We start from the raw sequence: 13,469 nt of genomic DNA, 5'->3' as shown, positions 1-13,469 counted from the left end.
GACTTTACAAGGTCTGAAAGCATGTTTCAGTGGTACATTCTGGGTAGTTAAAGGAATTGGTGAAATAGATTATCTAATTGACACTGCAACTTTCCAGAAACAATAACTGGCTGCCATATCAATTTATTAATGTGATATCATCACTGGGAGAAAAATAAGCAAATACCTTTGTGCCAGTTGGTAAGGACAGTGGATGATGAAACAGACATGGGAATGAGGATCAGATGATTCTCAAAGTAAGCCACCTACTACTCAGGTAGCTAACACTGAAGCCATTCGGTAGTTTAGGCATCACACTTGCCTGTTTAGAAGTAGAAGAACAAAAAGACTTCACAAGGTTACTCACTGAATTCAAAAGGTATCTGTAGGGAGAAAGCAGGGTTCATAATTAAATCATACAGGACATGGATGTAGGAGAATCCTATCTTACAAAACTGCACCCTTATCACTCAGTTCCAGAGAAAAAGGCTCAGATGAAAGCAGAGATCAAATACAAGCTGAAAAACTGGCTAAATCGATCACTCACAGCTGTTAGAAATTCCCATTTGTGTTTGTTCCTAAGCCTGACAGCTCAATCCAATTCTCCAACTACAGAAAAATCAATACAGTAACAAAGGCAGATTCCACTCAATTCTTGCAGGTTATATTGATAAATTTGGCAGTGCCAGACCTCTTACCAAAATAAGATATGATAATGAAATACTTGTAAATTCATTGGTACGCAGAGGTAGAAAGAGATGAGCTTTTATCACACCAAATGGTCTTTTACAATACGGAGGGATATCATTCAGGCTGAAAAATTCTCCAGCAACTTTACAGAGACTGAAAAACCATACGGGTAGCCAATGTTCTTAATTGTGTAGTTTACCTTGATGATATACAATGACATTTGGGAAGACCACTTGGAGTAACCCAATGGCCAGAGTTTTCTTTTTGCCAGAATAGCAATCTCTGCAAATAATTTTTTTTCCCTTCTTATCCTAAAGACTGTGTTTTTGTGTGATAAAGACTATGCTTTTGTGATATTTCGAGGTAAGCATCTATATTACCGACCATGTATGTTAACCAACTATTTCATCTTTATTGAATTAGATTTGTCTTGGTTCTAAATACAATTAAGGGTTTACTAAGAAATCTTTTTGTTTAAAACCAGATATTGATAAAGAACTTAATTGGTCATTTGGTAACAGTAGGAAGTATTGTTAACTTATATTACAATTCCTGTGATAACAGGACTAGTGCAATGGTGTACTTGGTGTCCAGATAGGGCACAAAAATAATAATGTAAACACAAGTAGTGGCCAATCAGTTATATTCTCTAGGAAGTAGACAGCACTGTTCTAAACTCAGTGTGATGTGCGCAGTCTAATCACTCAAGGCTATTCATTATTATCTGTAAGATTTGTCTGATAGAATTATACGCCTCACCTTTATCATTTATATTCTTTTTTCAGTCATTGCCTTTGATATTTTCTTAAATGTGTAAATTCACCCCTAGAACCATTTAAACTGCAAATTCAAAAGGATTAGATTTGAATTTAATCAAAATTGTTACTGAAAAGTGCTATTAAGAAAATTGGTCTCCAACTGAATAATAAAACGACAGTATACAACTACTTTGGAGCCTTCTAGGCCATCATAACTTCAGCACATTTGAAAATCACCCATGAAAACGGAGTTCAACTAAAACGGAACAAATCAGGAATATAGCCAGCGACAAGAGGCCAAGCAAGTGGCAGTAAAAACAGTTACTATATAATTCCCATTGGTCAACCTTGTTGAGCAAAGTTGACATAATTAATATACATCTGTAAAGGGGAATTTATGTCTTAAACATTATTATAAATAATAATATAAAATCAAAAAACTGTATAAAGTAGAAAAGCTTAGGGGAGGTCTTATGGTGCAGTGGGTAGTGTCACACTTGATCTGAGTTCCACTCGAGGACTTGCTCACCAAGGGCAAGGCAAAAAATAAAATAATGTCAGCATCAGATTGCTAGAGCTGCTTCGAACATTGCAATTAGCTTTAATGTGGGGTGAAGAGGGAAGCATGAATATCATGACAGGCTGGAAGACTAATTTGTTGCACTCGAGTCCTCTTGAAAAGAGTTTCTGAGTTGTTAAATGGGCTAGCTCCATTTATCACATTTCAGGCATAAGAGATTCACCAGAGAGTGGTGAATCTGTGGAATTCATTGCCACAGAAGGTTATGGAGGAGAGGTCATATACAGAAATAGATAAGTTCTTGATTGCCAAGGAGATCAAAGGTTACGGGGAAAAGAGGGAAGATGGTGTTGAAAAATCTCTCAGCCATGATCAAATGGCCGAGCAGACTTGATGGGCAGAATGGCCTAATTTCTGCTCCCATGTCTTATGGATGCCAAAGTTCAGCACAACGAGATCAGGACTTAGTCACCAGGCAGCGTCCAGCTTTTTTTTTAAAAAAAGCCCACGTAAAGGAATAGGACAGTTATCATAAAGACACAAAATAAGCAGCTCACATCCAGAATGAGGTGGGGCCAGGAAAGGTGTTGCCAACAAAGAAAGTATTCTTCTCATTCAGGCACCAGTCTGTAGGTTGCAGTGACATGGAGCAAGAAGCAGCCTTGAAATATAGATTTAATGAACACTAGAAATTTAAACAGATGTTGAAAAATTCCTCGCCTTTATTTACCTCAATCCAATGATGACCCAGCACAAAGCACCAGATCCCAATTCAGAATACTATATTGTGGACAGGCTACAACTGCCAACAACCACATCATTCCTTCTCATTATATAACCCACTACTCACAATATAAAAGATAACATAAAAAAATGTTAGGCTGACACAAAATATTAAATTATGGATATAGCACACTTTATTAAATTGGAAAATCCACAACAGTACCATCTACAAAAATCTTCTCAAAACTTGCTTCATTCAAATATTCAACGTTCTTATAATGGATTTTCTCCAGAGGTGAAGCCTGACATAGAAGTTTACAGTGAATCCTGTAATTGAATGTTGTGAGACCAACATTATTAATATCTGATAAACTATGTGGAAGACAGCATGAAAAATGTTCCAGTACCTTTCCAGAAAAAAGTTTGACTGTGGCCTTTCCTTTTTTTAAAAAAAATGTTCAGTTAAATATGAGAGAGAGGTCATTGTTAGAATGAATAGAAATAAATTCACCTCACCTGTTATAGAGAAGAATGTCTGGGACCCACACATAATCTGAAGGAAAGTGCAAGGTGCGTATACCTCCATATTCAGTAACATTCCACTTTAGGTAGCAGTCTTTCCAGTGCTTTTCAAGGCAAGAAAAAGATAACTATATATATATACATACATACACTGCATTTGAATGCAAATACATTTTGCACATGAATGTTATTTTAGATTATTTTTACATGAGAAGGAGCAAAAAAGTATTAGGGTAGATGAAAATGTGGATTTGAGGTTACAATCAGATCGGCCATCATACTAAAATGGTGGAGCAGGCTTAAGGAGCCAAGTGGCTGATTCCTGTTCTTGATTCGCATGTCTGTATGTTTATATCTCCTTATGCCAATTAAACCTCCACTTTTAGAACTCATCTCACCATTTAACTTTCAACTTTTTCCTATACTTACTTAGTGAATATACTTCAGCAAGATTTAATAGTTGTGAAGTAAGTGTGAGATGGGTGTGTCTCTTCCCTACTATTTCTTTTTTTCTCTACTTCCTGTGTGAACACTACACAGTGACAGGAAGCTTTGATAACACTTATTAGGGAATGTGTTCTTGATCTCACTCCAATACATGGATGAGGATGAAAATCAACCATTACTGGGAGGTACTGAGGTTCTACCATCACTGAGTCAGGTCCAAAATGCTGGACACTGTCATACAAAGCAAGAGAGGGGAAATTTTAACTCTACTACTTCTGAAAAGACAGGTAAAATTTCTAATTTTTCCAATTTGTGGTAATTTCAATCCATCAGTTTGTTTGAAAGGGTGCGACATCCATCTAAATTAGGCAGCAGCATCTGATGTTGATGCAATTTTAAAGTTCTATATGACTTTAACTACTGACTGTGCAGGACACCTACTATAGTGATGCTGCCCGTGGGGTGGGGACACCTGATGTTCAAGGAGTAGAAGCATGGTGGACTTAACCCTACCTCAGGACCAAAAGACTAGGTTCACGTCCCACCTGTTCCAGTGATGTGTCAATACATCTTTGAGCAGGTTGATTAGAGATATCTATATTCATGTAAAAGTTGAAGGTGAGACAACACATTTTGCAGCAAAAGGTAGAGGGCCCATTTTTAGTGATTATTTTGATGGGTTGAAATACACACTTTGGAACTGGAACTTTAGGTCTTTGGAACTGCCTAGTTTTGGAGAGGTGGTCTCATTGAAACTTGACAAGTTCTTACAAGGCATAATTGGGTGATTGTAAACAGGATGTTTTCTCTGATTGGTGGTTCTAAAAAAAGGGATGTAATCTCAGGAACAGGAAGTAGGTCATTAAAAACCGAGACGAGAAAGAGTCTCTTCGCTTAGAGAGTGGTGCATTTTTGGTGTTCTCTCCCCCAGTGGGCAGTGGAATATCAAATATTGAGAAGGTTCAAAACAGAAATTGAAATGCCAGCATTTCTGTCACAAGCCTACTGCAGTGCTCCAGTGAGCCTCAGCTCAAGCTCAAAGAAATGCATCTCATTTTCAGTTGGGGGACCCTACAGCCTTAAGGACTCAATATCAAGTTTAATAACTTTACAGCATAATTTTGTCCTTCCCTTCTTTTTAGCCACCACCCCCACACCCTGGTCCTGTTATGCTTTCAGCACAGCCAAACCATTCTCTTACTATCTCTTCTGTCCTAGCTTAGTATCAATGATCCCCTTGTTTACCTACCCCTTTCATATCTCTCTCTCTCTCTCTTGCTGGGCTCCGTATCCATCTGTCTGCTAATTTCCCTCTACCTATATCCCATTCCACCCCCAAAACAAATATCATGCTCTCCTCACTGCTATCAGTTCTGATGAAGAGGTCACTGAACTTAAAACATTAACTCGGTTTCTCTCTCCACAGATGCTGCCAGACCTGCCAAGTTTCTCCAACAATTTCTGTCTTTGCTTCAAATTTCCAGCATCCACAGTTCTTCGTGTTATATTAACCTTTTCTCCTGTCAAGTTCATCCAGATAACAATATATCTGCCTTTTCATATAGATTATAGGTGATATTTCATTTTGGAGATCCTTAGTTGAATTGATAATGTTTTAGACTTTTTTTAAAATGCCTGGTATAACATGTGCCATCCTTGCTAAGATTTTATTTTTCATTAAAATCATGAGGTTACAGGAGTGTGGTCATGTTTACCATCCTTAGAAACCATGAATATTTTTTCTTTTATTGAACATTCCTTTTACTAAAAGCTACTTTATCAGGATTCTCACACATTGATAAAGCATGCAATGTGCACAATGTACCTTATTGTCACAAAACCTTAAAAAGATGCTTTGGTCAAAGGTTACTCCAAAAGTACCTGTCTCTGAAATCCATTAGATTATTGGTAGGGTGTACATGACATTTATATACTTGAATAATGGTCAAATTTATGGGGTCGACTATTACATTGATACTATTTTTGAGGGGCTGAAATTCATGCCCATCAATATTCATACTTTATCATTAGCAGAAGCCCAAATGATCTCTAAACGAATGAAGAAAATAAAATGAATTATGGTAATTCTGAAAACCCAGAATGGAACACAACAGCCAGTGGACTGGATGACCAGGAGCGGAATGGAACAACCGGCAGACTGGAAAGATGGAGCGCAACGTGATGGCCAACACATTGACTCAAACGTTGATCTGTTATCTGTGAAGAACTAGGGTCGACTTTTACATGAGATATATGGAAAATTCCAGGTTAATTGGCCAAAATAGTGGGTCGACTTTTAAATGAGATAGACTATTACTCGCGTATACACAGTAGTTTCACTGAGCCATTATGGTGAAAATAGCCATTCTACACAAGTTATCAGTTGAACGAAAATTTTAACCAGTTAAAAACATTTCCTAAGATGACTCCTAAGATGACAATTTATTCAATCTTTAATTATACCAAATAAATCTTTATGTGCTAATGTGCTAATTACATCTGAATTCGAAACAATGATCAAGAATTCTTCCACAATTATACTAATGCTACTTCACTTTCGTATCTACAATGTAATAAACCAATGAGCCATTGTCAAAATAATCCTAAAACTAAGATAATAAGCAAATACTTTGTGAAGATGCTTTGAAAAACAATGGTTCAATCTACAATCTCTTTAAAGTGTCAAACAAAGATGTTCATAACATCAATGCCAGATGCTGCTCTCTACCTCATGCCTTGTGTGTATGCAAATTAACAAACAGGTAGTTTTTTTTTAAACCAAAAATGAAAACAAACAGATAATAGAGAAGGAAATCAAACAAGGCTTTCACTCTCCTCTGCAGCTGTATAAACATTGTTTGCTGAAAAGGTAAGTGCATTAAAGTGAGGCCACCTGATCAATCAGCTTTAACCAAATAGCCACAATATGAGTGCCTGGTTGAGCTCCAAGAGTGCACTATAGAGATTGAGAATAAGACCAGGGATGAAGCAATTTAGTCAGGTTAGGAGATTGGAGAGGCTGTAGTTATTTCCACAGAACAGAAAAATTAGGGGAGATTTTATAGAGTTGTTCAAAATTATTAAACTTCTAGAGAAAAACGAGTCCAACTAGCAGAAAGAAAATCAGACAGCACTGATTCAAAATAATTTTTAAAACAAATGGTGAACAGATGAAAGGGACTTTTTTTCTCCATAGTCAATTTTTTTTATTTCAAAAGGATATTAAGTCTACATTTACTTTTTTCTTAAGAAAGAAAGCTGAACCATGATGAAAGAATCGGGGGATGGGACAAATTTGATAGCTCTCTTGAAGAACCAATACACAATGGGCCAAATGGCCTCCATTTATGCTGTAAGATGTCAAGTTACTTTGTTGACAAGAGCTCTGCAATAGCTAAATCAATACTGTCCAATAACATTGCTAACTGGTCAAATGCAGCATCATTTTAGCTACATGCATTAACTGTAACAGAAAATGCTTTCCACAAACTCATGCCTTCAGTATATTCACCTTGGAAGTGAATATTCAATTACCAAAGTTACACCACAAGTAACCAAACAATTGGTCATCTTTGTAATATTCTTCAATCTCACAACCCTCTGAAATAAATATGCACATTTTTAATTCTGATTCTTATGTACCTTTGATATTAATCACTCCACCACACTATCAGTTGCCTATAGATATTGAACTCCTATTCATTTCCTATACCTTCCAGATTTTTTACTTTGCTTTCATCCTTCAAGAATACCTTAAATAGAACTAATATCTTGAGACTTGGTGCCATAACTTGCCTTGTAATACTGCTGTCAAGTATCATGGGTTCTGCTATTACATTAAGGGCACTACATAATATAAACTATTGTTGAAGGGAAACTACTCAACAGTCAAAAAGACTTACACACTTTATTTTTTGTGTTGAAAACAAAAACTGCTGGAAATCACAGCAGGTCAGGCAGCATTCATAGAGAAGGAGCAAGTCTAGATGGACTCTTCATCAGAGTGAAGTGTGGAGAGGGCACAGTTATGCAATATTTGAGGGGTAGGGATTAAAGAGGTGCTGGGGAAAGACAGGCCTGCTCTCTCTCTATGGATGCTGCCTGACCCACTGTGATTTCCAGCAGTTTTTTGCTTTCATTACAGGTTCCAACATCTGCAGTAATTTGCTCCTTACCTTTTTTTAATCTTACTATTTTATTAATAAGTGCACAAAGGATTGTTGGACAGCTATGTATGTTGTCTAATTACGAACACTATAATCACCAAATGCACCCATTACTCATTTCTTTACTAATTGTGAGAGGACCTTGCGAAGGTTGTTGTTTCTGCAAAAATCATAAGGCGGAATCATGAGGGTATATTTCAATAAATAACTAACTGAAAAGGGAGGTGGTCGACTGGTAGAAACAGATATATTGACATGACCATTGCAATTGTCACGCACATAGGGAGTTAGTATGAACAAGATAACCAAATAAGACCCAGTGTTGCGTCAGCAGAAGTTGTAAGACACAGCTATCAAGGAGGGGGGTTGCATGCCACAGACAGATGTGGTAAGCTGATTAGATTAGCAGAAGTAAGAGGGGAGAACCAAGAGACTCAACTGAACTGTATAAATTGTAATGTCACCTCCTGATCCGATGTGCCTCCTTTATGGTCACCTGGGCTTGCAAGACTGTATGAATAAAGACAGCTTCAGAATTTGACTCTGACTGAAACTGATGAACAGTGAGCTTAGTTTCTTGCAATTGGGGGCTCGTCCGGGATCCTGTCATCACCGGCGGAGTAGGCACCATCGACAGCTGAGAAGACGCGTCCCGTTCCCTTTTAGAATGGCCCTGTGTTTCTCGACAGTGGGTGCCCCTCCTGGTAGACTGACCAGAATCCTCAGGAAGCCATTCTGAACCAGGAAGGAGTTAAGTGGTAATACTTGATTGGTAGGCACAGGGAGGCGTTGAGCCAGGCAACTCTGTGTACAGGCCAAGGAAAGAAAATTGGCTTTTAAGTACTGCCTTGGTGGCTGGGATTGAGTTCTAGTAGTTAATAAGGGACTAACGAAGGAACTCAATATGGGCTGTGCCGAGGGTAACGAAAAAGCCTCTGGGGAAAAAAAAGGAAATGGAAATGGAGGCGGGGTCCCTGGCAACATACCTCCAGAAAGACCGTTGGGCAGGATGTTGTGGAATTGGAAAAATAATACTTGTACAAGGGAAAAAAGATAGGAAAAAAGATGTTAAATATTGTTGCTTTGTATGGACTAAGGAATCCATTCTTTGTCCCGTCGTCTTCTGGCCAAAGCGCATGTCGGACAAAGACCGGGTTTGTAAATATTTGAATTTATATGTCAACGGACATCAGCCTTTCAGTCAGGAGGAATCAGATTATGATTCGTGTCAGAAGGGCTATTAGCTGAAGGGCTACTGAGGGTACACTTTGTAACTAACTTATGGCCAGACATCCAGAAAAATATTCAAAAGATAGAGGGGAGGAGCGAGAAGCTCAGGAAGTGTTTGTGAGATTGTGTGTGTGTGAGTGAGTGAGTGAGTGAGAGAAAAGAGCTGTACAGCTAATAGAAAGTTTAACACTTTGTGATTCGGTTTGAATGACATTTGTTTGGGAGGTGATAGAATGTTTGTGCTTTGCTCCCTGGAGCTGGAGATCTGGGACTGTTTTGAATCTGATTTCTATTATGGAAATTTAACATGATTTCTTTGAAGGTTAAGGATTTTACTGTGATTATGAAATAAAATGTTAACTCCTGTTCTTTTTACAGGTCATGACTGCCTTACTATCAGTTTCCAACTAATCTCTTTTATCCTTACATAAAAGCCAACCTTATTCGATTTCAAATCAGTTTAATATGGAGGAAAATAACACCATAACCTTTTGTGTTTTAGACTCATTTGTTTCACTTAATTTTAAGACTGATGTGTTTCATTGGTGATTATGATGTGCCAGCCATAGCTTTATTCGGAAAGTCCCCTCCCTCAATGACAGTTGAAGTTTCAGTTAAATCAAAAAAAATCCTATGGTTAATATCTGTGACCTTGGATTCGGCCATTATTTATGCATTAGAATTTTTTTAAAAACTTGAATAGACAAATCCTTTTAAGGCAGCTCCGGTTATTTCACGACCTATAGCATTGTATTTGAGCATCGACTGGTCAGGACTACTTAAGAAAACTAATTTTGGATTTAAAGGACTAAAACTGGGTAATTATAGTGAATTTCCAAGTTGGGAACTGTATGCATTTTGCATCTTCAATATTAAATACTGAAAAAATGAATTTATAATACATAAATATATTTACAAGTAAGATCCCAAAATGTATCGTTAGGAATAGGCTTTAAAGTTAGACAAGCATAAATTGACAAATTGGTTAAATGAGGTTAAGATGAAAATAAAGGCAAGGAGGTCAACTACAGAAGGGAAGAGAATGATGCAATAAGAAGGATAAAGCAGAAGAGTACAGTTTTTAAAATGTTTTAGTCACTTGTTGCGTTTCCACCCTGAATTACAGATAATGATTTTATTTATATATATATAATTAATATTTATAATAAATCAATTGTATTAGCCTGAATCAATATTAATTGGCAGGATTCCTCCACACATTCTCAGTGATCTGTCATATTGATTCATAGCTAATTTAAAACATGACAGCGTTAATTCATTGTTAATTAAAGAATGGAAAGCTACATTACTGGCCAGAGTGTGTGCAGGCAGTGGCAGCAACAGCCTTATTGGTAGAAGAAAGTTGGAAACTTACTTTTGGGGGAGCCTTAATAATCAAATCAGAAAGCACGACGATGGCTTACAGACTCTGGGATCTTGAAATGTGAGGCAATTTTAAGAGAGAAGGATGACCTTGTGTTAGTCACAGACAGTTGCTTAAATTCAGCTGCATTCTTATGGCATGGAGAGGGGGAGGTCCCTGGTAATCCAGAACATGACTGCCTTGATATTACTGAATATCAGATGAAAGTGCGGATGGACTTAAGGGACATCCCGTTGCATGCGAAAGCTCGGTTGTTTATCGACGGGTCCTCCCGGATGACTGAGGGGAAAAGGCACAATGGATATGCTGTAGTAGACGGGATAGAGGGAAGCGTTATCAGGCTGAAAGACTGCCTAATGGCTGGTCAGCCCAAACTTGTGAACTCTATGCCCTTGAAAGAGCTCTCAGCACCTTAGAAGACAAGGAAGGAACAGTGTACACAGACACCAAATATGCATTTGGAGTGGCGTACACCTTCGGAAAAATTTGGCAAGAAAGAGGACTGATACATAGTCGAGGAAAAGAACTAGCACATGAGGAATTGATAGAACGTGTACTAGAATCCCTGTTACTCCCGAGAGAAATAGAGATAGTTCATATAAATGGACATCAAAAGGGGAATGATCCGGAAGTAAGAGGAAATAGACTGGACGATAAGGTAGCTAAAGAAGCGGCGTTGAATCCACAAGGAGCCGCAATATATTCCCTAATACCTGTAATTCTGGATCCTCAGGGTACCCCATTGTTTACTGCAAAGGAGGAGGAGGAACTAAAAGACTTAGGGGCCGCAAAGACAGCGGATGGGAGGGAGGTGTTGAATAAAATGATGATGCGAGCGATTATGGCTGTCGTACATCAGGGGAGTCACTGGGGAATACAAGCAATGTGTGATTTAGTCCTAAGGAAATATGGATGCAAAGGGATGTATTCAATAGCCAAACAGATATGTGAGGGATGTATAACATGCAGGAAGGTAAACAAGAAGATGCTAAGGAAACAAGTCCCAGGAGGGAGAGAACCTGGGCTAAAACCATTCCAGAACATCCAGGTATTTATAGCGAATTACCCCAAGTGGGAAGACAGATATATGTTGGTAATAGTTGATCATTTATCTGGATTGGTGGAGGCATATCCTCTGGCCACTGCCACCGCAAGTGGGGTGTCCAAGATAACACTTGAACACAGTTCCCAGATACGGGATAGTGGAGTGTATAGATTCGGATTAGGGAACTCACTTTACTTCCAAGGTACTCCAGGGAACGATGAAGGGGTTAGGAATCTCCTGGGAGTTCCACACCTCTTGGCACCCACCCTCATCAGGAAAGTTTGAGAGAATGAACCAAACACTCAAGAAGTAGTTATCTAAATTAATAATAGAATCCAGACTCCCCTGGACTAAGTGTTTACCTATAGCCTTCTTGCGAGTGCGGACAGCCCCAAGGAAAGATTTGGGGCTGCTCCCTTATGAGATATTGTTTGGCCTCCCTAATTGGGAACAAAAGGGGAACTGCCAATCCCAGAAACTAAAAATTTGTTCTTAAAAAGTATATACTGGGCTTGTCCTCCTCTTTGTCTTTCCTCAGGAAACAGGGTTTATTGGCACAGACTCCGCCCTTGAAATCACTGTTCATCCCATCTGGCCGGGAGATTGGGTCCTAATTAAGTCTTGGACAGAAACTAAATTGCAACCGGATTGGGAGGGACCGTACCAGGCTCTTTTCAACTACCGAAACGGTGATAAGAATGGCAGCGAAAGACTGGACTCACTACACCATGATTAAGGGACCAGTGGAATCCCCAGTTGAGAAAGAAGTCTGGACGGCCGAATCAATGCAAGAACCACTGAAACTCAGGCTAAAAAGACTAAGTGGCTGATTATACCGTGGAGACGCGAGCGCTGGATGGTTTTTTTTTTATAGATTGCATGTAAAGTCTCTCGGTGCTTCAATACTGTTGTAGAATGCTTAGGGTTATGATATTAGCTCGCTTAATATTGGGATTTGACAAACACTAACTTGTTATTAACTGTCCCTGAGTCTGATAATCTGCAAGTAATAGATGCTGATGCATGCAGCTTCATAAAATGTGGGATGTAGATAATCAGAGACAGTACCACAGCTCAGAGATATATCTTAAGTCTAACGGGGATGGCCTTGTGATTGGTACTTGGTATAATGGTCTCGTCACAGTACACCGGGCCCCCTTCCGACCAGCTCTCGATTGTCTCGATAATATGTGTAACCCAATACACTTAATGATAAAGAAAACCACACGGCACGAAGCGATTCTAGGGGGGAGCACCTATCAGGTACAATTAAATGAAACATTTGGAATAGAAATGAAAACAAACGGGAATGATTTCTCAGGCTGTTGTTTCCGAATTAGCGTAGGAAAGGAAAACCGGGCAGAACTACTGGATAATAAGATAAGATACAACCTTTCACCCCTCCCAATGACCCTAAGGTGGTAAAAATTACAGATGTGAAGGACTTGAAGCAGACCATTGAAATAGAAACTGGGTACGGGGATGCAAATGCCTGGGTTGAATGGGTAAAGTATACTGTAAAAAGTCTGAATAAGAGCAATTGCTATGCATGTGCCTCCAGTAGGCCAATGGCCCAGGTGATCCCTTTCTGCTCGGGTGGAAGCGAGACAGGAAGGGCATGAAATGTATGATAGCCCTGTATCAGGATAAGACTGCATGGAATGATAGGAACTGTACCTCCCTATCGCTAATGTTCCCTCCCTTAGAGAAGAAAGACTTTAAAGCCCCCCGCTACGTTTTCAGCCGCAGTTGGAAATCACACATCGAGTGTATGTAAACAAGGTACAACTCGGTCCAGAGACTTGGGGGATCTGAAATTATTTACAAAAATTGAGAATGTCACCGGAATGGACAAGGGAGGGAGCTACTCAGCACTGAAGGTTCCCCGAGTGGTGGTACTGTGGAGGCAAAATATTGAGACCCACCCTACCTCCAGATTGGAGGGGGATATGTGCAATTGTACAATCGACAATCTTGGCATTTGAAAAGGAGAAGATAGCAACAA

The 13,469-nt window shown here is 39.0% G+C and overlaps 1 protein-coding gene across 1 annotated transcript in view; it reads right to left on the bottom strand.

Moving 5' to 3' along the window:
* The window catches only part of chrna8 (cholinergic receptor, nicotinic, alpha 8), a 196,897-nt gene that overhangs the window by 110,614 nt on the left and 72,814 nt on the right, over nt 1-13,469 (bottom strand). The window contains exon 4 of the mRNA XM_043715303.2: nt 3,187-3,296. Coding sequence (XP_043571238.1) covers nt 3,187-3,296 — 110 coding nt within the window. The remainder of the gene's footprint in view (nt 1-3,186; nt 3,297-13,469) is intronic.

Source organism: Chiloscyllium plagiosum, unplaced genomic scaffold (genome assembly GCF_037043375.1).
Source record: "Chiloscyllium plagiosum isolate Xiang-an unplaced genomic scaffold, Cpla_swu_hap1 HiC_scaffold_2, whole genome shotgun sequence".
Classification (NCBI taxonomy): Eukaryota; Metazoa; Chordata; class Chondrichthyes; order Orectolobiformes; family Hemiscylliidae; genus Chiloscyllium; species Chiloscyllium plagiosum.
This window is presented reverse-complemented; position numbering and strand designations above follow the sequence as displayed.